Consider the following 22,849-nt stretch of genomic DNA (forward strand, 5'->3'; position numbering starts at 1 on the left):
TCTGTTTTTTGGTGCAGTTAGGCATGGCATGTCAAATCCAGTTCTGCTATGCAACCTGGTGCAATATGTAACACACACAAACACACACACTTGTTAGAAGCAGTTTCCCTGCAAAAAGATGGGATTTCTCCAGACAAGTGTCATGTTAACTGGAAAAATTAACCAAGTGGAAAGAACAAAACAAAGCGTAGCAAAGTTGTGCTCAGACAATACGAGAAAATGACTCTCCTAACATTACTGTCATGATTTAAAAGCTTAATTTGTGGTTAGTCTTTTCACATCCAATCACATCAAACAATTGAGAATTAGTTGGGTTTTTTGTTTGCTTATTTGTTGTTGGTTTTTTGAGCAATATAATCTTAAAAACAGCTTTAGTTTGATAACTGAATCTTGAATTTTCACCTTTAAAGCTCCTTTGAGTAGTTTTTATCTGGTTATGAAACAGCCTGAATGAACCTTGATCCCCCTTTCTTGATTTAAAACTCGAAACAAGTCCTTCAGCAACAATTCAGACAATTTCTACAATGATAATTTGGTGGTTGTGGTCATAAGGAGGGGGTAGGTGTAAGATCTTATAAGTGACAACAGCCCTAAAGCAACAGGCTTTTGTGGCTGTTTCACAGCAAATGTTCCAAGTGATTACTTGGCTGTGAAACAGTATTATGTTGGAAAACACTACCTATTTATGTACAGGACAAAATCAGCAAAAAATAACAGGTATCACTTTGTCCATAAGGAGCACCAAAATCAGCACAACTAGAGGTCATCACAGGAGCTTTAAAGGTCGAATGTGGTCTCACTGCAGTTCAAGAACTTGGTTCAAAGTCTCTTTTTTTTTTTACTCAGAACTGAAAAAAAACAAGCAGGCTGGTTAGTGTAGATTAAAAATACTTTTAGATAATCAACACAAAAATTGCTGCTGGCAAGAGTCAAGTTTTAGAGATTATTCAGGCTGTTAAAAATATGAGGAACATTCCCATTCAGGCTTTAAAATTTACAATAACTACATGATTCCTATCAGAAAAGCCAGAAAAGTTCTAATTTTGCCTGGTCTGAAACAAAACACCGCACGCACACACTCAAGAAAAGCTGTGTCCTGTCCAGGCCTGTGTCCAATCACTGCAATTTGTGAGCCAGAGGAGTCTGAAACTTCCTCTTCAGAGCGCTTCTCACTAAGGGTGGGAGAAAAATTGAAAATATCAATATATTGGGATTTATGGTTGACAATATCACAATCGGGATTCTTTGCCAAAACCTTTTTTTTTTTTTCAAAGTCAAATTCTTTATTTCAGACTTTGTTTATAAACAGGGTAGGAAAAAAAGTTACCACCTCTCTCCAGCAGAGGGTGAAATGTTTCTCTCTGACTCACCTGATGTGCATTTTATAGGAAAATATGGCTCCTGATATAGTCTGTAGACATTATCATCATTCAAATTTTATATGATCTGGTGTTAAAAAACCAAACTAAAATTCCTAAATATCGAAGAATCCCAATTTAAATCGAATCAGCCCCCCTAAAATCGCAATAAAATCGAATTGCGAGAATAGTATCTCATCCCAGCCTTTTTCTCACCAGATTTTCCTTATACTTTAGCTAGGAGGTTCCCACGATGCGCTCCTGCAGCGCCAGTCTTAGGTCTGTTTTAAATAGTCTTGCATGCTTCTTATTAGCTTTTATTCTGGGCTTTTAAAAAGGAAATATTAAAACAGTTTATAGAAACTGTGTTGCAGTACAGGCAGCAGATATGACTTGAAGTTGTCCCCTTGTTAAAACAAGTTTGATTAGTTTGTCCTTCTGACAGCTTTCAGTCCCGCCCCCTCTGGATTATGATTGGTGACAGCGAAGAAACCTCAACGAGAGCAGAACTGATCTTAAAGTTTAACTATTTTAACTTGGAAAGCAGTGACTGAAACTGTTGGCATGGAGGGATTTTTTGAACTAAGGATTGTACAAACACTTAACTCAACCTGTTTGGGAAAAAGTTGTTGTTGGCCTCACAGTCACCTCTATTTTAAAGTCCTACTAAACACATTTCAGTCAGCCAATACTTGGTGGAGCAAGTGGTGCTCACCTGTACCTGTTTGGAGGAGCAACAATATTAACCAGGAAGTTGACTCCCTAAATGAGAGATGATTAAAAACAAACCAACAGGAGAAAGTAGGCACTTAACATTTAACAGAGCCAACATGTTTGACTGAAGATGATCCTTTAGTCCTTAAAACACTTACCACCAAATGACAAAGGGAGAAGTTTTCACCACTCATAAAGGGCCCTGCGATGCTCCAGCACACTTTGTTTTATTACATAATGAAATGGAAAGCACCACTCCATGTGTTCACTCTGCACGTCTGTCCCTTGTTATGCAGTTTTGTGCACGGTGTCGTTCTGAGCACTGTTTGTGTATGAGGTGGCTCCATTCTCTTCTGCTTTTATAGCGTGTAACAAATTAAGTCAGAGAGGAAAATAATTTAGAGCAACAACAGAACCTGCAGGAGCTCTGTGGGGCTTTGTGAATTAAGAAGTCTTTTCAGACGTTTAAATGCAGAATTATGGCGGAACAGACACTGCTAATGTAGCAATTTACACAGTGCTGCTTTTGTGCTGTTCATTGTATTATCACAGCCAGTCAATCATGTAATAGACTGCTGTTAACCTGCTGAGCAACAAGATGAAGAGTTGTAATGCCAGTTTCAGAGTCAGTCACAGAGCGAAGGGCTGAGAGGGAAACTGTGATCTGACAGACGCCTGATTGATCCTGTGTTAACTGATCTCTACATGTATGTGTACTTTAACATACAGATAGCAAACTTCATAGGAATATAACTATGTTCACATAGTTTTATATGGAGCGAAGGTAAAATACTGTAGTTTCACACAGCTGTGCTCTCTGTCTTAACAATTAAACCTTAACAATTGTTGTTTCTACGAGTCAGCTAATTATTGGCCTGGCCAAGTATGAGAGGCCTATATAAGGCATTAGGCCAATAATCTGCAACAGCTTTTAATTATACCAAAGGGCAATAAAATCTTCTTATTAAAAAGCCTGCTACATTGGATCCAATGCAGGTCCGTCTTTCCCTCAAGGTCTGTTTCCATTCACCAATCTGCTTCATCTAATGTCAGGTCAGCAACTCCTGCTAGTTTCACTTCAGTGGAAAATCAGAGCACTTGTAAAATTGGTTTATACTCACTTCAAGTGAGTGAAATTACAAAATTACAACTTAGCCAAGATTTACCTTATAGGTAAGATAGGTAAAATTTCCCTCACCTCTAACAACATTTAAAGGATAAGTTCGGTTTATACAGCTTTTACATTGTTTATAGAATGAAGTAGAACAAAATACTCACCCAGAAGGCTTTCCTGATCCAAGCAGTGTTTTGGGAGATATTTAGATCCAAAATCGTGCAGCGGACGTCCGTATAATGGGATCCATCGGGGCATAGACAGCGCCGCTCCTAAAACTGCATTTATTGTCCAAAAACTTGTGTTTTTCACCAATATTCCATCATGGTCCGTTCCAGGTTAGTCCTCTGCGGTAGTCTGTGTCACTCCAGACAGTGCTGTGTGGCTGAACTGACCTCTGAACTGACCAAGACTTTGCCCCTCCGCGCATGCGCAGTACTCTCTGGAGAGCTAACTCCATTTTCTCCTTTCTTTGAGGGGCAAAGTTAAACAAAGTCTTCATCAGTTCAGAGGTCATTACAGCCAGACAGCGCTGTCTGGAGTGACACAGACTGCAGCAGAGGACTAACCCGGAGCGGACCATGATGGAATATGGGTGAAAACATGAGTTTTTGCATGATTAATGCAGTTTTAGGAGCAGCCCTGTCTATGCCCCGATGGATCCCATTATACGGACGTCTGCTGCACGATTTTGGATCTAAATATCTCCTGAAGCACTGCTTGGATCAGGAAAGCTTTCTGGGCGAGTATTTTGTTCTACTCCATTCTATAAACAACGTAAAAACTGTATGAACCAAACTTATCCTTTAACAAGTTTAGACTAAACAGCTATCATAAACTTGAGCCAGGATATAGCACCGTTCATAATTCAACTTGGTTAATCTTCTCAGATGTAGTAAATTACTTCTTTAACAGTCCGGTTAAATGCTACTTAAAGCTACAAGGTAACACTTTATTATTACATGTAACTAATTAAACACTAAGGCTTGCTGAGAATAGTTATTAGAAGGAGCTACTCTCCACTTTTCTTGGATTATTTAATATATTAGAGGGTGTGATCCTTCTTTGCTCAAGTTCAGATTTTTCAACTCTCTCAAACTGATGAATGAAGTGAAATAAGCTTTTACAGATTCTGTATGTAATTTATCATCTGCTCAAGTTGCACAAATTACGCAGTTAGTGTCACCTACTTTGCATCACTTTTGGCCAGACCACAGAAATCAGCAATTAAATTCAAACAAAGCACATTTCCTACATTTCTGATGAATTGTATTAAGTCATTTAACTCAGAATGTACTGGTTACCAATTCTGTTTAAGAGTTTAACGACTTCATTTAGGGGATATTAAAAGGGGATTTCATGGAACTTTTTAATCTTCTTTCATTTTATTTTTACTTTTTTTTTTTTAGTTAAAAACCAAACACTGTATAAAACATGGACGTAGCACCCACGACATCACCTGTCTGTTCCTGAAACCGTGAAATGAAGCCAATCTGCAGATGCAGCCACATTTGCTATGACGCTGTCTGTGAGTTTTTCTTCAAGCAGCTACAGGGCGCTTGCTGGTCATGTGACCTGAGCTGTGCCTCTGATTGGAAAATCAAACAATCCTAATAACTCCTAAACCGCAGAGATAGAAAAAAATTCACTCAACATACAGTGTGTGCTGATAGTAAAATCAGAGTTTTAGACCCAAGCTGTTTGTAAACCAGGCTGTAAATATGCTTTTTAATGCCGTAAAAATCTGTTTGTAAGGCTGGTTGTGTACGTGGCTTCCAGTCTCAAGCGGATTCTCAATTAACAGCAACTTTTAGCACTTCCTCATAGGCTTTAATTTTTACTGACTGGATGTTGCCCCTCGGTAAAAACAAATGGGTAAACAAAAGTATCAGTGTATCATTTGTTCATTCCATATTTGTTTTAGAATCCAAAATTGGAAAATGGATAACAACGTGTTATTTCATTTCTCGTTTTCAAATCAAAAATAGGAAAACAAATAACGGCCTGTTTTTTGCCGTTTTGATTTTATTTTGAAATAAAAAAAATAGAGTATGAGAGAATGGAATTATCATAGGATTTTTGTTCTATTCGTTTTTGGTTTGTATCATTTTTGATGTGTTGTGACCTGGAAGTTGTTGACTTTTTTTCTCAGCGAGGCCGTGCAGATCTTGAAACCTGTTCACAGAGATAGAGAGGGCAATATACAGTGAGTGACATATAAATAAGCCACTATGGCCACACTAGAACAATACGCTAATGTTATTAAGCTGATGTTCAAAGCTGGTAAGACCCACACAGACATTTTGGAGATGTTGCAGGACATGGGTGTCCGGAGATGCTCTTCTATGAGTGGCAGACGTTTCTGCATCCAACACAACCTCTGGCGGGAACGTCATGTTACTGATGCCTCCTCAGTGTGACACACTTCCACTCTTCAAAAAAACAAGTACATGTCCGCCATCCTTGACAAAAACATTAACTAATAATAGCAACTGTAAAATGTTAGCTATCGTGCTGCTCGATCAATGGAATCGCCCGGTAAAGACTGACTGACCTTCCTGGGGAAAAAAAGTCAACAACTCCCGGGTCACAACACATCGAAAATGATACAAACCCCAAACGAATAGAACAAAAATCACATGATAATTCCATTCTCTCATACTCCATTTTTGATTTCAAACAAAATCAAAACAGCGAAAAATAGGCTGTTATTTGTTTTCTGATTTTTGATTTGAAAACGAGAAATGAAATAACAAGTCGTTATCTGTTTTCCAATTTTGGATTCTAAAATGGATACAGAATGAACAAATGATACACTGATCCAAAAGTCATTCGTGCAAATGATTTCATTTGTGTTTAGTGTGAATGAAGCATCACAGTTTCCTATTCAAAGCAGCATTGGGTGATGCACCAAAAGTTTAAGACCTTCAATACTGAAAAAACACCTATAAGAATGAAATAAATAAACCTTCCTTATCATAGGAACATATCTGTAACATGCAAAGTTTGAAGGGTGTGCAAATTAAAGCTATAATTAATTTATGTCTAAAGTCAGGAGAAAAAATTAGATTAATGTGACATGTTTAACGGCATGTTTGAGTTCAAGAAATTTAACTTTCAAATCAGTTTCAGGTAAATGTGCAATTTATTATTCAATAAATCATTACTGGTTTCAATAAAAAATCTGTTCTTAGCTGCGTAACTTGTTTAAAGGTAAGATGTGCTGTTTCTCTTATAGAAGCTCATTGGTTGATTTAATCTTTATTGATTTTCTCTGTTTCTTCTTTGTTCTTTGTTCATGGTCTCTTTAGCTGAGTCATGAGGCCAATAAAATGATAACAGCATCAGATTTGTCCTTACACAACATTAAAACAGCTCAGCTCCTCACACTGCTCATGATGTCAGAGAAAAATGTCTGTCTTCTAAATACCCCCAGTTTGAAGCGGGTTAAGCCAGGCAACATTTTAAATCAATCATGTCGGCAGCAGTCTGCTGAGGTTCGGCCCCCGTTATGTGAAATGGGTAAAACACAGCAAAGGTTTTAGAGGACAAGCCACTCAATAATTTAACAATTTCTTCAAGTGCTTTAATAGGTTTCTGCTCTGGCCTCCTTCAATAAAAATCTCTCTAAACCAACTCCTTCAAAAGCACTGCTGCTGCTGCCTTCTTTGATCTCTGCACCATGAATGAACACCAGTCAATACGTCTCGGCCATTTCTTGCTCAATTTAAAGTGAAAAATCAGCGCGGGGAGCAGAAACTCTGTGATGTAAAATAATATTAAACAGGAACAACAGCAGGTAATTGGTCACAGGTGTATTTGACTTTATCGAGGTGTTTTGTAGGGCTGTGACCCTGCAGTATTATGCTAATGTGCTTATGACAAATGCCTGCTGCTTTTTATAAATGCATAAATCTGCTATCCCTGAACTTAAAATGCACCCGGTGGAAACTACACATCTTTAACTGCATTGTGTTTCTCCACTCAATAAAGGAAATGCCTCAAAGCTCTACCTCGACTACTTCTACTTGAGTCTGAAAGAGAAAAAAGCTCGGCTCTGTTCTCACAATAACATCATCTCTTCATTCAATGTACGAGCGTTTCTCTGAAGCCTTTTTGCTGTTGCATTTTCAATTTCATCCCATCCTACTATAAATAGTCAGACTGCGTTCTGATGTTTTCAACAGCTCAGGGATGTTAAAGTAGAGTTCATTCACTCTGTCATGCTCCAAAATATTACTGCTAACATTGAGGATTTAACAAATTCCACTCATCACCGTGTGTTAATCGTAGCAACATGCTGTGTGCTGTATTAACAGGAAAGAAAATCAGTGTAATTAAAGGATTGTTTAACAAAGACAAGAAAACACCTGGCAGCCATACATATGTGTGTGAGTTTTGAGCGCTAGCTGTCAGCTTGACGCTGAAACATTTCCAGCAGACAGCTGTCTTCATGTTTTACATCACATTACTGCTGTTATGAATTACATCACCACAGCTCAGCTTGCAGCCTGAAGCCCAGAACAGCAACTGACAAACTGTGTTTTATTTTATTTTATTTATTCACTTTTTTTTTCCTTTGACCATTATGCATTGTTTCTTAAAGTTCTGGTTACATCATCCATCCTTCTTGGAAAGAAGGAGACTTCTGTGTGTAATCCAGCTCCCCCTGTGAAAACTGAAGTAGTCCAAATCAGGATAAAAGCTGAGTACCAACAAATGAGCCAGCATCAGATCAGCTTTTCAAACAAAAAACGGAATACTTTCAACACAAACTTGACTTTTTTCCCATGGTAGTGCTGTTTTACAAAAGTGTACAGTGGATATCTTGTACACTGACAGGTACTGCTGCTCCTGTGTTGCTCTGTGTACAATGACATGTTCACAGTTGACAGTGTGTACATAATCCTGGTTGTTGACAATAACTGTAGCAGCTGAAGTCAACAGACTGAAAGTAGCACCATCAATCAAACTTCTATCTTCATTACTAAAACTGCGTCAATGATATATAAATGTTTAAGATAAACAAATACAATCCAAGTGGATGGAGTTCAAGTATCTTGGGATCTTGTTCACGAGTGAGGGGAAACACGAGCGAGAGACTGACAGACGGATTGGGGCAGCGTCAGCAGTGATGCGGATGCTATACCGGTCTGTTGTGGTGAAGAGAGAGCTGAGCCAGAAGACAAGGCTCTCAATTTACCGTTCAATCTACGTTCCAACCCTCACCTATGGCCACGAGCTGTAGGGTAGTTGGGTAGTGACCAAAAGAACAAGATCACAGATACAAGCAGCTGTAATGAGTTTTCTTCCGCAGGGTGTCTGGGCTCAGCCTTAGAGATTGGGTTCAGAGCTCGAACATCTGGGAGAGGCTCAGAGTAGAGCCACTGCTCCCTCGCATCGCCAGGAGCCAGATGAGGTGGTTCAGGCATCTGGTGAGGATGCCTCCTTGACGCCTCCCTCAGGAGGTGTTTCAGGCATGTCCAACTGGGAGATGACCCCAGGGTAGACCTGGGACATGGTATTATACATCTCGACTGACCTGGGAACACCTTGGTTTCCTCTCAGAGGAGCTGGTGGAAGTGGCCGGGGACAGGGGCCATTGGTCTTCCTTGATGGCACTGCTGCCCGGTGAAAATAAAATGAAATGAAATATAATCCAATTCAACTTAAAATGCTATGACTTTTGCGACCCGCTTTGAACACACAAGTATAAGTCCTGTTCAACCAACAAAAAAAAGTAAATCCCATTTACAGGTATTTTCTATTGACCCCTGCCAAAGAAATGGTGATTTATTCATTTCTCTAAATATCCAGCTGTGATAAATCCTTGCTTCTGATTGGTTAAACCTCATAACAGCGTTACTGAATGTCAACAGCAAAGTAATGCTAGTGCCAACCAAAGACAGTACATAGAGTGGACAGCATGGCTCCACCATTTATCATTGTACGGTTTGAAAGCCAAAATTCCCCTCTCACAGTTGCAGCCATTGGTAGCAGTTGCAGCCAGAGTCTGCACAGTAGAGACTGTGAGGGATTATGGGAGAATCTGAGTGGAGCCAGGTGACCAAAATGTTATTAATTTTTTTCTTTCGAGCGTGTAAAAACTTCTTGACTCTACCTCCTGACAAATTTTACAATCTCCGGAAAAAATACACAAGAACGGCAGCTGTTAGTCATTGTTGGTCATAACGTAAAGCCTAGTTTTTAACCTCTTATAACTAACGAAAATGAAACTCTTTAGAAAAAAAGAGGGCTTCAATACAAGGCAGCCAAATAATATCTTCAAATCACCACAACAATCGGACGTGGGAAACATTTCTAAGAGGTGTATTAATTTTTTAAAGTTTGACCACAGCCCATCTGGAATGACTGGAGAGCTGGATTTTTTTAAACCTATACTGCAGCCAGCCACCAGGGGGAACATCTTTTGTGGAGACCTCACTTAGAGCCAAGCAAGATGACGTTCATTTTTTTTACAGTCTATGGTGCCAACATAAATACCAAATCAATCAGTGCAAAAGAGACAAGCACATTTAACCTCTGCCTGTTGACACTGTGGCAAAAAAAATAAAAAAAATTGTTTGCAGTCAGACTGTTTACTTTGAAACAAACTTTCTTGGTGGGTAAATAATGACAGTTTGAGGACAGACAAAGTCTCTGATGGAGAAAAGTGGAGCAGCATCCTGTCCTGCAATCCAGGCACAAGCAACAAACTAAGCTATCTCTTCAAAATAAACCATAAGTAGTAGAAATAATAGCAAAACGTTTACAGTTTGCTTCATTTATGTTTCAAGGTACACAAACTGCAAAGCTCCATGCAAGGAGAGCCTTTAGAGGGTGGAAATGTTTACATGCGTTTATCTGCAGAAGTCTTATTCAAACTGTATATTATTACTCTCACTGGAAATGTTCAGTTCATTCTAAATAGTCTTAAATCAGCCATCTGCTGTTTAACTAAAAATGAACTTCTCTTGTGGATTTAAACGTTGACTTCAATGTTGCTTCCTCCCACAAGACGGCTGACAAGAATCTGTTCTCATGAAACGTTACTTAACCCAGAATCAGAGCAGCTATTTGTTTTAGATGCATAAATAAGTCATTTTCATATCACATTAATTACATCATCTATAAATCAGTTTTATGTGTCTTTTATTGGGAGCTGGGTGAGTGTTTGGCGAGTAGGTGTTAATGCAAATTAGAATCCCTTTGCGTTGCGGCCCAAGGTGTCCAAATCTATATAATCTGTTCTGTTCGCTTTATTTCCTCTCTGCTCTTCATTAATCACATTGATGATGATGAGTTTTTTTAACTGTTGGATGGAGTCATGACCTTTTAATGAGCAGCCCCAGTAAAATGGCTTGTGTTTGTGAGACCTGTAGCCAGGACCGGCCCATGGCATAGGCAGTATAGGCAAATGCTAGGAGCGCTGGCATTGATGGGGGTGCCAGCGCGAATCCTGCAAAACATGACAAAGACCTAAAAAAGGCTCTTTTTCCTGCACTCGGCTTGACCCTGAAGGGCTCATGACCACAACATCAACATTGCTCCTCACCTGCTCATTTGTGGATGAGATGGACAGGCAGTTTATGCTGCTTAAATGATACTGGCCAACAGTACTCTAAATAACAGGTATCATGTCAAAAAGCCAAAGCCTTCAGGAGCAAAGAGAAGAAGAGAGGAGGAGGAGAAATGCTAAAAAGACAGAGGTATGTGCGTAATGTTATTTAGGAGTTTTACTCGCAGTTATGCTAGCTTGTTATCGGTTGGTAGCCACGTTTGACTGTGTAAGTCCTAACTTCTAATAAAGTTAACGTCAGTGATTTTCACTACTTTTAAATCAAGTAAACAAACATTTTTATACATGTAGATAAAATAACCAGGTATAGAATCACAGTTTTTTCTTTTGTTAGGCAGGTTTCGTTAGAGTCCGGCTTCTTATTAACATCACTGTGCACTTAGTAAGCTAACATTCAGCTGATTTCAAATACAAATATTGTTATAAGTAGTTTGAAGCACTCTTGTCCTGCTGCTCTGATGGAGAGGAAACAAACCTAGAAACCTCTGGAATTAAGCTTTTCAAACGTTTGTTTTATTATCAATAAATATTCACCACAGTGCACTTTAATTTGTATTTATAGATCTTTGTATTTCAGTTCCAGTGTGATTTTTTATTTTATTTTTTTGTGCTTATTTAAATTTGATTTAAGTGTTTATTTTCAGTTTTTTCTTTTATAAAAATAAAGTCACTAAAATGTAGAGCTGCATGATAGTTTTATTTAAGTATGTAAAAATTGTTATTGCTGCTGGAATACAAGGGGCACCAGATAAAATCTTGCCTAGGGCACCAAATTGGTGAGGGTCAGCTCTGCCTGTAGCCAATGATGTGGTTTCTCCCCAACATGCCTCCTGTTTGACATCAGATTAACATTCACCTCTCTCACTGAAACCAACACCAACATACAGCCAAGTATCTAAGGCAACAAGACGTTGTCGAACACGCACTCAAAGCTACTTAAGCATCCCAGGAGCCTCATCATGGTGTATCAGCTTCGAGACAGTCAGAGAGAAATGCAAAGCTGCGATATGAGCATGCTCATGAAAGCAGGCCTGGGAGCGTTATAGCTCCAGCACTCTGGTGACAGATGGAGAGAGCTAGCATATACCTCCAGGGGTCTGACCTCATCACAATTTAACTTTACCCAGACTGAAAAAAGAGCCACTGTGCTGTGATATTTCAGAGCATGGTTCCATATATACTCTCTGTGGAGTCTCTGAACACGGTATGCTAAAAAATGTAGGAGTAAACAAAGGCTATGACTGCAAAGAAAGGCTTGTTTGTGGTGTACATGCTGCATACCAATTGAATCAACATAGGGGGGAAAGGGGAGAGTAATTGTGGAAACTGAAAAATCCAGAATATGCATTAAAAAGAAGAAAGATATCCCTCCAATCCGAGATAGGAGCCGCTCTGAAACACTCAGTTCAAAAGCTCTTGATTTATGAGTCACTTCTGAGTCACTAAAGGTGCATAAACAACATCAAAGCCTTTAGAAATGTCCTCATTTCACCGTCAGATCTGACCAGTCTTTTCTTCCCGATCCGTCCTCAGTCATGGTTTTAAAACAGTGAGATCAGAGAGCAGCAGTAAAATATGTATCCCATCACCAGCCTGTGAACAGCTTTAATGAAAGTAAGCAGGGGGTCAAGTGGCTCGCTCAGGGACACTTCAGAGGCCGTGACTGTGGTGGGATCTCATTCTTATTCAGGTCGATACCAACAAGACTGATCCACACTTTCCAACCTCTGATCTCTGAGTCACAAGTCTGAATCTGTAATTTTAACATCCCACAGATCTGTTTGATATAAGGTTTATTATTTTTCAGAACCTTTGCTTTTTCTGGTAAACAACACGGACTGTCAATTTAAAACTCCAGAAACAGCAAAACTAGACAGCAGTGCTGTAATCTGTAGCTTCTTCAAAGACATTCAGTGTTTCTGATTCATGTTTAAATGGTTTCCTTCAACACTTCTAACCTGCATTTGTGGATGCAGTGACAAACTGTGCTCACAGTCAGTGGTTTTTGAGTGTTATTTCAAGGCCATGCATTGATTTCCACTTCAGAGTCATGTCTGTTTTTAAGTCACAACTGTTTTTTTTTGGCCTTGTTTTGTTTTACAGAGAGCTGCAACTGTTGCTCGTGTTTTTTCATCTCATTTTGCTTTTTTTAAGGCAGTCACCACTCTTCTTCAAGTAAAAGATCCTTCTTCTCTGTACCACATTACCAAGGTTGTAATAGTTAACTAAAACGAAACTAAAAACGAAAACTAAAATTTAAAATACATTGCAGTTAACTCAAACTAACAAAAACTAGAAAAGAAAACAAAAATGAAAAGTAAACTTAAACTGTATCTTGTGTTCACAAAACTAACTGAAACTAACTAAAATGATAGACAAATTTCCCTTAGTTATAGTTTTTGACAATATTAATAGCCTTTAGGATTTAAATTAATCTGACACATTTCCCAACCAATTTTAGACAGTTTTAGGCAGTTGTCAGTGCCGCACAGCACCATCATAGCGGCGTATAGGGACAAGCTTGTTTACTGCACTGACTGGCTGTGCGCTGTGCTGCGATGAAACATAGTGGAGCAATGAATCAGAGAATCTGTAATAGTTTGATTGTTACAGAGTCCAAGTTTTTATTTATTGAAGCTCATATTATATTGTTTTTTTATAATTTATGTTAATATTATTTTTATGTAATTTATGTCAAAATTATTTTATATAATTTATGCTTATATTTTTTATACTAAGTTTATATTATTTTCATGTGTTTAAGGCAGCAGCCAACATTTCGGTATCAGCATTGACTGAGCAGTGAGCACTATGTTGGACTTGAAAATAAACAGTATGACAAAATATTTACTCTGACCTTTTTGAATCCTGCACCTGGTTAATAAGGTATGAAAAAACTAAAACTAAGCCTTGTTGCAAAAATCAAAACTAATCAAAAACTATAATGCCTGCTCTAAAACTAATTAAAACTAAACTGTAATGGAAAATAAAATGTCAAAACTAACTAAAAGTAAACTATAATGACAAATCTAAAACTATTATAACCTTGCACATTACAACCAGGTACTGATAAAAAAGAAAATTTATAATTTTCATTTAGATAATATTCGTGATAACTTTTTGACTTTCAACAAAGTAACAAATCTTGGATGTCACAATGTTTTGAACACCATGACCCATCCCCTCATGATCTCCACTACAGAGTTATGTCTGTCATTTAAAGCAATGTCTCTAGAGACCCTGGCGATCAAGTACTGTATTTTCCGGATTAAGTCACTCTGGAGAATAAGTGGCATCAGCCAAAAAAATATGTCATAAAGGGGGAAAAAACATATATATCGCACTGGCCTGTTTAGCTGCATTTATGTAGATTGATTTGGTATGTTTCCAGTATTTCCAGAGAAAAATATTTACCAATAACTTTGATTAGTAAGTATTTGCATATTAGAGGTTTAAATATTGTTTTCTACAGCACCTCATATCTGTGACCATAGTTAAGTTTCAGTTTCTCTTCTGTACATGCGACCCACTCACTCTTCCCTGCTCTACTGTGAGTGTTGCCGGCTAGACCTGTGCAGTGTGAGCTTAAATGAGCTTCATGGGTAAAACTTCCTCACTTTTAACAAAGTCATGGGAGTTTTAACGCTAGTTTGTGACTAAAATCCTGAAATTCTGTTCACAACGGAGAGCAAAGAAGAAGTGAGTGAACTCAACAATACTACTCATGTATGAATTAAGCAATCTTTTTCCATAAAAGTATTGAACACAGCATTACACTTATTTGATATATAAGTCGCATCTAACTTTAAATCACAGAATCAGACAAGTTGTACAAAAAGTGTGACTACAGTATAGGCCAAGATTTTCTGAATCATTACGTTATATCATGTTCTGTAGCACTGAAATACCTATTTTATATGCAGTTTTGAAGGACAGAACACTAGTCCTTAGTCAGTGAAGAATTTGCTCTATTTGCTCAGAGTGAACCTTGATGTATCTTTACTTTGGAAGGACTTGACCTCCCTGGAGTGTCTTCTTCTTTTCATGTAAATAACCAGTTGCAAATTCACCGCGTTAGTTGGTAATGTTCCTAAAGGTGCTTTTTCTTTTACCATTACACAACTTTTTAGTGTTTTGTAACCCCTTTGCTAGCTGTTTTGGTTGCAGGCATCAAATTTAGGATTAGCAAATACTTTTTTATGAAATGAAAAAACAATTTTAACCTCTAACACAATGTCTTAGCCCTGTTTTCAGTTAGATATGAAATTTAAATGATTTGTGAACAATCAACATCTGTTCAAACATTTTACAAAGTGTCCCATTCCTTTGGGGATTGGGGTTTTATGACTTTCTAACAATCTAAAAAAAATCAGTCCAATTACTTAGGATTAAACCTCCAGGTAAAGGGTGAACATGATGCATTATGGGCCTGGTGTTGCACGGTTCTGAATGGCAAAAAAAATCTGACAGGAGCTCAAGATAGCATCAGGGGTTCTTTCCAACATCAGATTGCAGCATGTTGAGAGTAGCTCAGCAGATAAACCCAGTCATAGTTAAGCTCCTACTCTCCGTCTTTGTACAGAACTATGAATCACACAGCTTCTGTTACTCAGCCTGTCATTACTTTTGGGACACACGGGGCAACAAACTGCTCGACTAAAGCTCTGCAGCAACTGGAATAAGCAGCGCTGTATGATATTGCGAGTCCCCGGTGAGATGATTCTGCATTAATGAGTTCTGTCACACTCAGAAAAACCCTCTTGTGGACCCCTCGGCATTTGCACACACACACACACACACACACACACACACACACACACACACACACACACACACACACACACACACACACACACACACACACACACACACACAAACAACAGCACACAAGATTTATTCTTCTCTGGCTTTCACTTCCGCTCTGTGCAGTTTTGTTTGTGAGTAAAACACTTTGTGACAACATTCCTGGGTAAACAGTGTGCTCTAAATTTCTTTGATTTGATTTTAAAATTGTTTCATGGTGCTTTGTATTTTTATTTACTCTGCAGCATGTTTTATTCATGTGACTGCAGGTAAAGGCTTGATGCCAAAGCAGGTTCTTAATACAGAGTATCTGCCTGTAACAAGTCCTGAATTAATAACTGAACACTCCGAGAGCATGTTTGTTATTGAATTAATCCAGAGTATATGCATGACAAAAGAATAGCTCAGCAAATCACTTGAAACTATATATCCAGGTCTAAGTTAGGGATATATTCCTAATGTCAGGTAAACAATTGAAAGTTGTCCCCCTTATTGTTCTGCACCAGAATGACTGGTCAGGTACACAATTCATCAGTTTCTTTTCTATTCTGGGCCTGAAACTGATGAAATGTTGTGCCTAAGCTGCAGCGAGGGCTGTATCTCAGATGAATGGCTACTGCTACAATGCCAAGAAGCTACAACCCAGATTTAAACAAGTACAGATGTTTGATTTAGTAGCACAGTGGGGTTTGGCAGCATTCTGATTTAAAACATGCAAAAAAGTTGTGGATGTTGTACACGGATGTTGACACTTCTTTTCTCTGAACCAAAGGTGCAGGAAGGGGGGGCAACAGGAAATCAAAATGATCCAATGGGTCTCTTTGCAATTCCAATTTGTATGCAAAACTCCCAAATCTGTCCTGAATTCGCCTAAAGTTCATTCAAAATATTAAACTTCAGAAAATACAGAAAAACCACATGTCAATGTGCTAGCTGAGCTAATAGGCCGCTAATTGGCTAATAGCCTTTTTCTCGAACTCAGCTGCCTGTGCTTATTCTGAAGTGGGTTTATAGGACAACAAGAAGTTGTTTATCAGGTTTAACAAATCAAGGGTGGGTAATGTTATTCTACTTCAAATTATTTTAATCTATTTAAAATTAGGTTGATTTTATTTGTTTAAAATGAAATTAGGGATGGGAATTCCATGCAGAAACACTATTCAGTAGCCACTCCTGTCTAGTCACCAATTATTTGAGTAGTTCCTGCCACTCAGGCAGATATAATGATAAAAGGGCCAAAAGCAACGGCTTTTAGATATCCTACAATCAATGTCTGGCTGTTCTTCTATATTATAACCTTGAGTGAGTAAAAATACTTGAAACATAATTCAAAGACAATTAAATAGTCAAATGCATGTTCAATTATTCATTTGTTAGACAACAATTTGAACATCTGAAAATCACATCCCTGTTCTATATGAAATGAAGACGGGTCGTCCAATCAAATAGCATATTTCTCACTACTATATGCTTAAAAAGGTCAAAGTTTGCAAAAGGTAGTTTCCATCTGGTTGCTAGCTATCAGCTCAATAAATGTACTTCCTTGCACTGGACACCAGGGGCATCACCCTGCGATGGATCTATGGACACCAGTTAAATACGCCACGACCACTCTGACGCAATTAGCCTGCAGATTGACCACATGCTGAATGATTTTTGCATCCATTTCCGAGTATTTTCTTTGCCTTAGGTGAGTTAATGGCTAAAATTTAAATTTTCTTTGAATGACTAGGCAACTTCTCACTCAAGAACATCCAAGCTCTTTGCTGGTTTTGCATAAACTATCTCAACAAATTGTGTTGTAATACCACTCCTTGAGGCTTCTTCTTTCTCAAGCTGTCCTCTACATTGCAGCTTCACACTGTGTGTCTACTGATCGTCTGTCCTTGCAATCAAACATGCACCATGACAGCAGAATGCAAGTGATTCTCACACTGGGCAGAAATCAAACAAATGCATATAAATTACAGAAATAACAGGGGGGAACGTCTCATACTGGGCTTCGCTGTAGTTAATGGTGTGTTGGGTTCAGCCACAGGCGGTTCTCAGCCTCTAATCTAACACGCAGAGGAGGACACACTAAGGGCTGAGGAGTGGAAAGCTGCAACCATATGACATGTGCATGAAAAATACTTTTATGAAATATGGCTTAAGTAGAGGAAGTGATCACGCTAAATACAGCCTAGCATTCCAACAGCATTCAGTTAAAAAGTGAGTTGACAGTTGTTTCCTGTCTAAAAATGCACATACAGTATTTTTGATTCCAATATTCCAATACCAGCGATAGATCAAAAAGTAACTGAACATGAGCTGTGTTCATACCAGGGGGGGTACAGTTTGCCTTTGAGAGATGTGACTCCCTCTATGACAGCTGCATCTCATTCATACATGAGACAAAACAACAGCAGCTGATTGACAAAGAGAAAGGCAAACGGAGCCGAAAATTAAAATGAAAGTAAAATATTAATCAAGTGTGTGCAGCAGTGATATAACCCAAAAACTTCTCCCTTTTAACTTTTCCATTCATATCTGAGCTTTAATCTAAGCAGACAAACTGTGAATAATAGCCGTGTTTTATCCATGGAAAGAACAACAGAGAGAAGGTCAAACAAAGCGTGGAGACAGAGCCTGTGTCTGCTGAAACGAGTGAATCTGAACAAAAAGAATAAAAAAAACATGACAGGAAGACGTCGTCGAGCTGTGAACAGCGATGATCTGACTAACAAAGGGAAACAGTGAGGACAAGTGCTTCTGTTCATATCCTTGAGATGGGTCACAGCAGTGAACAGCAGATCTGTATCACGCCGCATATATTAGAAAGTGCAAGTCAGCCTGTTATCGCAGGACACCCCGACTCTGACCTTGTGAAGATACCAACTACTTCCACTTCCTGCTGAAATATGGAGGTCAGAGGATTGAGTATTAGATGCTAGACTGAAGTGTTGCTAAGGTAATACTTCCTGAGACATTAAAAAAAGCACAACATATGAAAAAGAAACTCAAATGTTTCAGTAGATGAGTTAGAAACTGAAGTGGCAAGAGCTCACAATCTAGTTTATGTTTGATTAAGAAAGAGTCTATTTCGAGAATTTAAACATGTAAAGAGGAGGTGTTACGCTTTTTGGGTCTTTATACTGTCTCTATGGTACCCCAGTTGTAGCTTTGTAGGGTTTATAGCTTAAAATAATCCTCAATTTTCTCACACTAGTGTTGTAAGAACAACCCTTCTTTCAGCCTCAAAAACTTTTCATTTTTGCTTCTGTCTCTTTTAGGCTCCCTTCTCTCTAATTAGTCAGCTCTCTGGAGATATGACCAAACCTTGGTGTTTGAGGCCCACCCCTCCAAGGTGTGATTTTGATGAGATGACTTCATCATTTCACCAAGTCTCATGAAGATCTCATGAGGATCTCATGTATTTTAATTAGTGATCGGTACCTACCTTTCACAATTGAAATGATCCAGTACCGACACCCAGTACCAGGCAACCAGTGTCGGTTCTCAATGGTACCAATTTTTTGTATTTTTGTGTGTTTATGGGTAACATCAGGAGGATCAGACCCTACCTGACACAACTAGCCACGCAGATTCTGGTACAGGCCCTTGTGATAACACGCATCTACTACTGCAAATCCCTCTTAGCAGGCCTCCTCCCTGCGTTAAAACTCTGCAGAGAATCCAGAATGCAGCAGCACATCTGGCCCAAAACATCACCCAGCTGTTAATCTTGCTTCACTGGCTTCCAGTGGCAGCTCGAATCAAATTCAAAGCTCATCTTCTGGCTTTCAAAACATTGACAAGAATGGCTCCTGCGTACCTGGGGTCCCTCATCCAGGTCTACACTCCTCCTCGCCCATTACGCTCTGCTTGTGTAAGACGCCCGGTGCTCCCAGCCAAGCGCGGCTCTGAATCTCTAGCCAGACTCTTCTCCTCTGCTGTGCCCAAATGGTGGAATGAATGACCTAACTCTATATGATCCACAGAGTCTTTTTCTAATTTAAGAGATGTCTGAAAACTTATCTGTTCAGGGAACACTTAAGCACTTAGGCTGACCCTTCTCCTCTTTGCCCTCAGAGGTAGAATGAGTCAGCAGGTCTCAGGCAGTCCCAACTCTTAGATCTTGTGTTTCACAGTTATTAATGAATTTTGTTGAAGGTTGACATATACTGTTGGTAGCAATTAATTGTGGTTTGTTGGCTAGATGATTCTGCCCCCCCCCCAAAAAAAAAAAAAAAAAAAAAAAAAAAAAACTGTTGTTGCACTAACTGGGTTTTTCTTCTGTCTAAATTCCTGCTTGTGTTGTACGTCGCTTTGGACAGAAGTGTCTGCCAAAAGACTGTGGAACAAATATCAATTTTTTTTATAATAGAGGCTCAAAAACTTAAATAAACTTGCAATGTTATGTTCATGTCTAGCATAGAAAATCACCATTGTCTTCCCCACCCTTACAGTCACAAGGTTGGGTTTAGGCACCGAAACATGGTACCATTCAGTTGGTACCTACAAAGGTGTCTAATTCAGTACAGTTCACTCATCCCTAGTGTTAATAATGGACTGCTTTGATCAGATAACAGTCAGATTCAGGGATTTTTACAACATATAAATATGTAGCAGTTTGAACAGCTACACACATTAAGTATGAACATCCAGTATTGTTACTTTATAATATGGGAAAGCAGAATACTCCCTCTTTAAGGTCAAATAAGTTTGACAAAGACATGAAAACTTGACCTCAGAAGAGAAACAAAGTATATGCGCCTCATTATTCCTCATTGCTGGAAGACAACCTAAACCATATCTCCAAAGAGGGCTGAGCATGTTTGAGAAAACGTAAAATAGTAGATGGAAAAAACATGAAAGTTGTCTGGATCATAAACTTTGGCCTTCGTAGTCAACAAAAAAACTCCAGCGCACTCAAAAACCATGATCCGAACACCAGCTGAGAAAAAAAAGCTGTTCCAAAACCGTGCAGCCAATGCCAGAGAGCAGTGAGCTGGCCCAACATCATACCAAGACACTTCTCCATTAATCTCCCTCCTATCTGCAAGTAAGTATAATAGAAAACTGTAGCAGATGTGCTGTATATTTAAAATGCTTGCTTGTGCAAGTCATAATTCAGAATTATATCACTGGAAGGCAGCCTGTGCCCGGTTTGCATTCCAAGGAAAATGGAGAGCCAGAGCACAATAAATTACTCCCACTCTGAATAAACTGCTGTAACATGGATCAAATTGCTTTTTCACTGAGAAACGTACAAAGGAACAACAGCCACTACAACCAGAGCTCAACATCCCTCATCCATTGGAAAACTCTCCAGAAAACAAATCCAGAGCGTAAACACAACAACAACAACAACAACAACAGGCTCTCAGTCACACAGATAGTGATCTCTGGCTGCAGCGCCACATTTAAGAGAACATCTGTTCAACTCCAGCACACAAAACAGCCAAATATGCAGGCAGAGGTCAAAACCCTCATCCTCACAACAATCAGCACATCTTCACACAGCTATTAGAGGCGTTCAGCTGGGTTCAATGCAGAAGCTCAACACACAAACAAAGTTTAAAAGAGCACTTACCTCCAGAGCCTCCAGGGTCACAAACCCCGTGATGGAGAATCCATCGATGATATCCTCTTCAGCAGAAGTAGACTCCTTTCTCTTACGCCGCGGAGGTCGAGGGCGGGACGAGGAGGGCTCCCTGTTCCCCTCCCGCTCCGAGTCGGAGGAGAAGCGAAACACAGACCCCTTTACGTGGTTGTTTCTTATCCCATTTGATCTCCTCTCCCGGTTCCTCGCTGACCTCGTCTTCCTCTTCTTGCGGAGGCCGCTAGATCGAGGGCCATCCATGTCCTTCATGGACACCAACCAGATAAACCCTCCTCTTACAGAGAATCAGACTCTTCAAGGGCCAAACACTGGCTCCTCTCAATCTCCACTTATCAGGAAAAAAAAAGAAACCCCGAGGAGAATCTCCACAATATCCAAGAGAGTGTTAGCAAAGTGTTAGATCCAAGGGAACCATGTAATATCCAACAGATGACGCTTCTCTGCAGCAGTCACTGAACCGAGCTAGCTTCCACGCAAAGATCCCCAAAGGCAGTCCATCAAATCCTACGAGCGAGGTGTAAAATGATCTATTAAACACGTTATCACCGAGTTGTCGATTCCGCCAGAGGACGAGCTGCTCAAGTTAAAGCAAATATCTGCTCAGCGAACATGTCCCGCCATGCTGAGTTGAGCTGGTGACACCACATCTTTCTTCTCCAGGAAAACTGCTCCTCTTACCCAAGGTCAGCAAACTCTCCCTCCTGCAAGATAAAGACGGAGGGAGAAAGAGAAAGAGAGGGAGAGCGATGCATTTGCAACATGTTCACTCAGCAAGTTCAACTGTGCATTAAGTCAATGAGCCATTTCCCAAAAGGTGCTGCAGACTGTACACTGACGCTTGTTGCCACTCTACATCATGCGGGCTGAATGTTTTATCAGCAGCATACTGTGTTTTCTCACACTGCCAGGTCATTACACTCTGAGATGAGATGATTATGTGTTGTAAGTGTCTCTGAAGCTTCTGCCAAGCTTGTAACCTAAACTGTCTTTTTAATGATTCAGTGTCTTTAATTAATTATGCAGCAGATTTTTTACTTTGCCGCTCAGTGTTTTATGCCTCGCTACATGGACTTGTTGTTTTTGGACGGCTCGTTGCTGATTTAAGTAACATGCAGAGTGTATATTGCACAAAGACAAGGAGTGAAAGCATCCAAGTAACACACACTGTGTCTGATGTCCTTCTGCAAGTTAAACTGATTGCTCTGGAGCTTTAAATACAGCCTTAAGTAATTGGCTCAAGATTCTGACCTTCCTTCCTCATCTTATTTGTTACCTGATTGCATTAATTTATGAAACAAACTTCTTTTAAGTCCATGCAGACCTTTCAAGTCAACTTGCATTAATTACCCATGAGGTGACATCATTAATTTCAAAGTTTTAACCTGATAACTTCTGATCTGCTGGTCTGTAGTCAGAGAGATCTGTCAGTAAGAGCAAGGCTCTGCTAGAATGGAGACTTGTAGCCTCATAGACATCAATCATAATGCTGTCTAAGCTGAAAAATGAAATACTACAACACATCTAAACCCACTGTTCACTTCTTAGAAAAAAAAAACACATTGGAAGTAATGCTTAACTCAAACACTTCACACATTCAAGCAGTAAGTTTCTCTCTTCTATGAATAAAACAGCTCTAATTGCACAGGTCTACGTCCTTGAGGTTTTACACACTCTGT

General features: G+C 39.3%; 1 protein-coding gene across 8 annotated transcripts in view; it reads right to left on the reverse strand.

Annotated features, from left to right (window-relative positions):
- The window catches only part of auts2a (activator of transcription and developmental regulator AUTS2 a), a 607,281-nt gene that overhangs the window by 583,106 nt on the left and 1,326 nt on the right, over positions 1-22,849 (reverse strand). For all 8 annotated transcript variants that reach the window (XM_074671763.1, XM_074671761.1, XM_074671762.1 and 5 more), the window contains exon 2: positions 21,144-21,874. In XM_074671763.1, coding sequence (XP_074527864.1) covers positions 21,144-21,422 — 279 coding nt within the window. In that variant the 5' untranslated portion in view covers positions 21,423-21,874. The remainder of the gene's footprint in view (positions 1-21,143; positions 21,875-22,849) is intronic.

This window comes from Halichoeres trimaculatus, unplaced genomic scaffold (assembly GCF_033239565.1).
Source record: "Halichoeres trimaculatus isolate MK-OKI-2021-1 unplaced genomic scaffold, fHalTri1.1 fHalTri1_scaffold_6, whole genome shotgun sequence".
Classification (NCBI taxonomy): domain Eukaryota; kingdom Metazoa; phylum Chordata; class Actinopteri; order Labriformes; family Labridae; genus Halichoeres; species Halichoeres trimaculatus.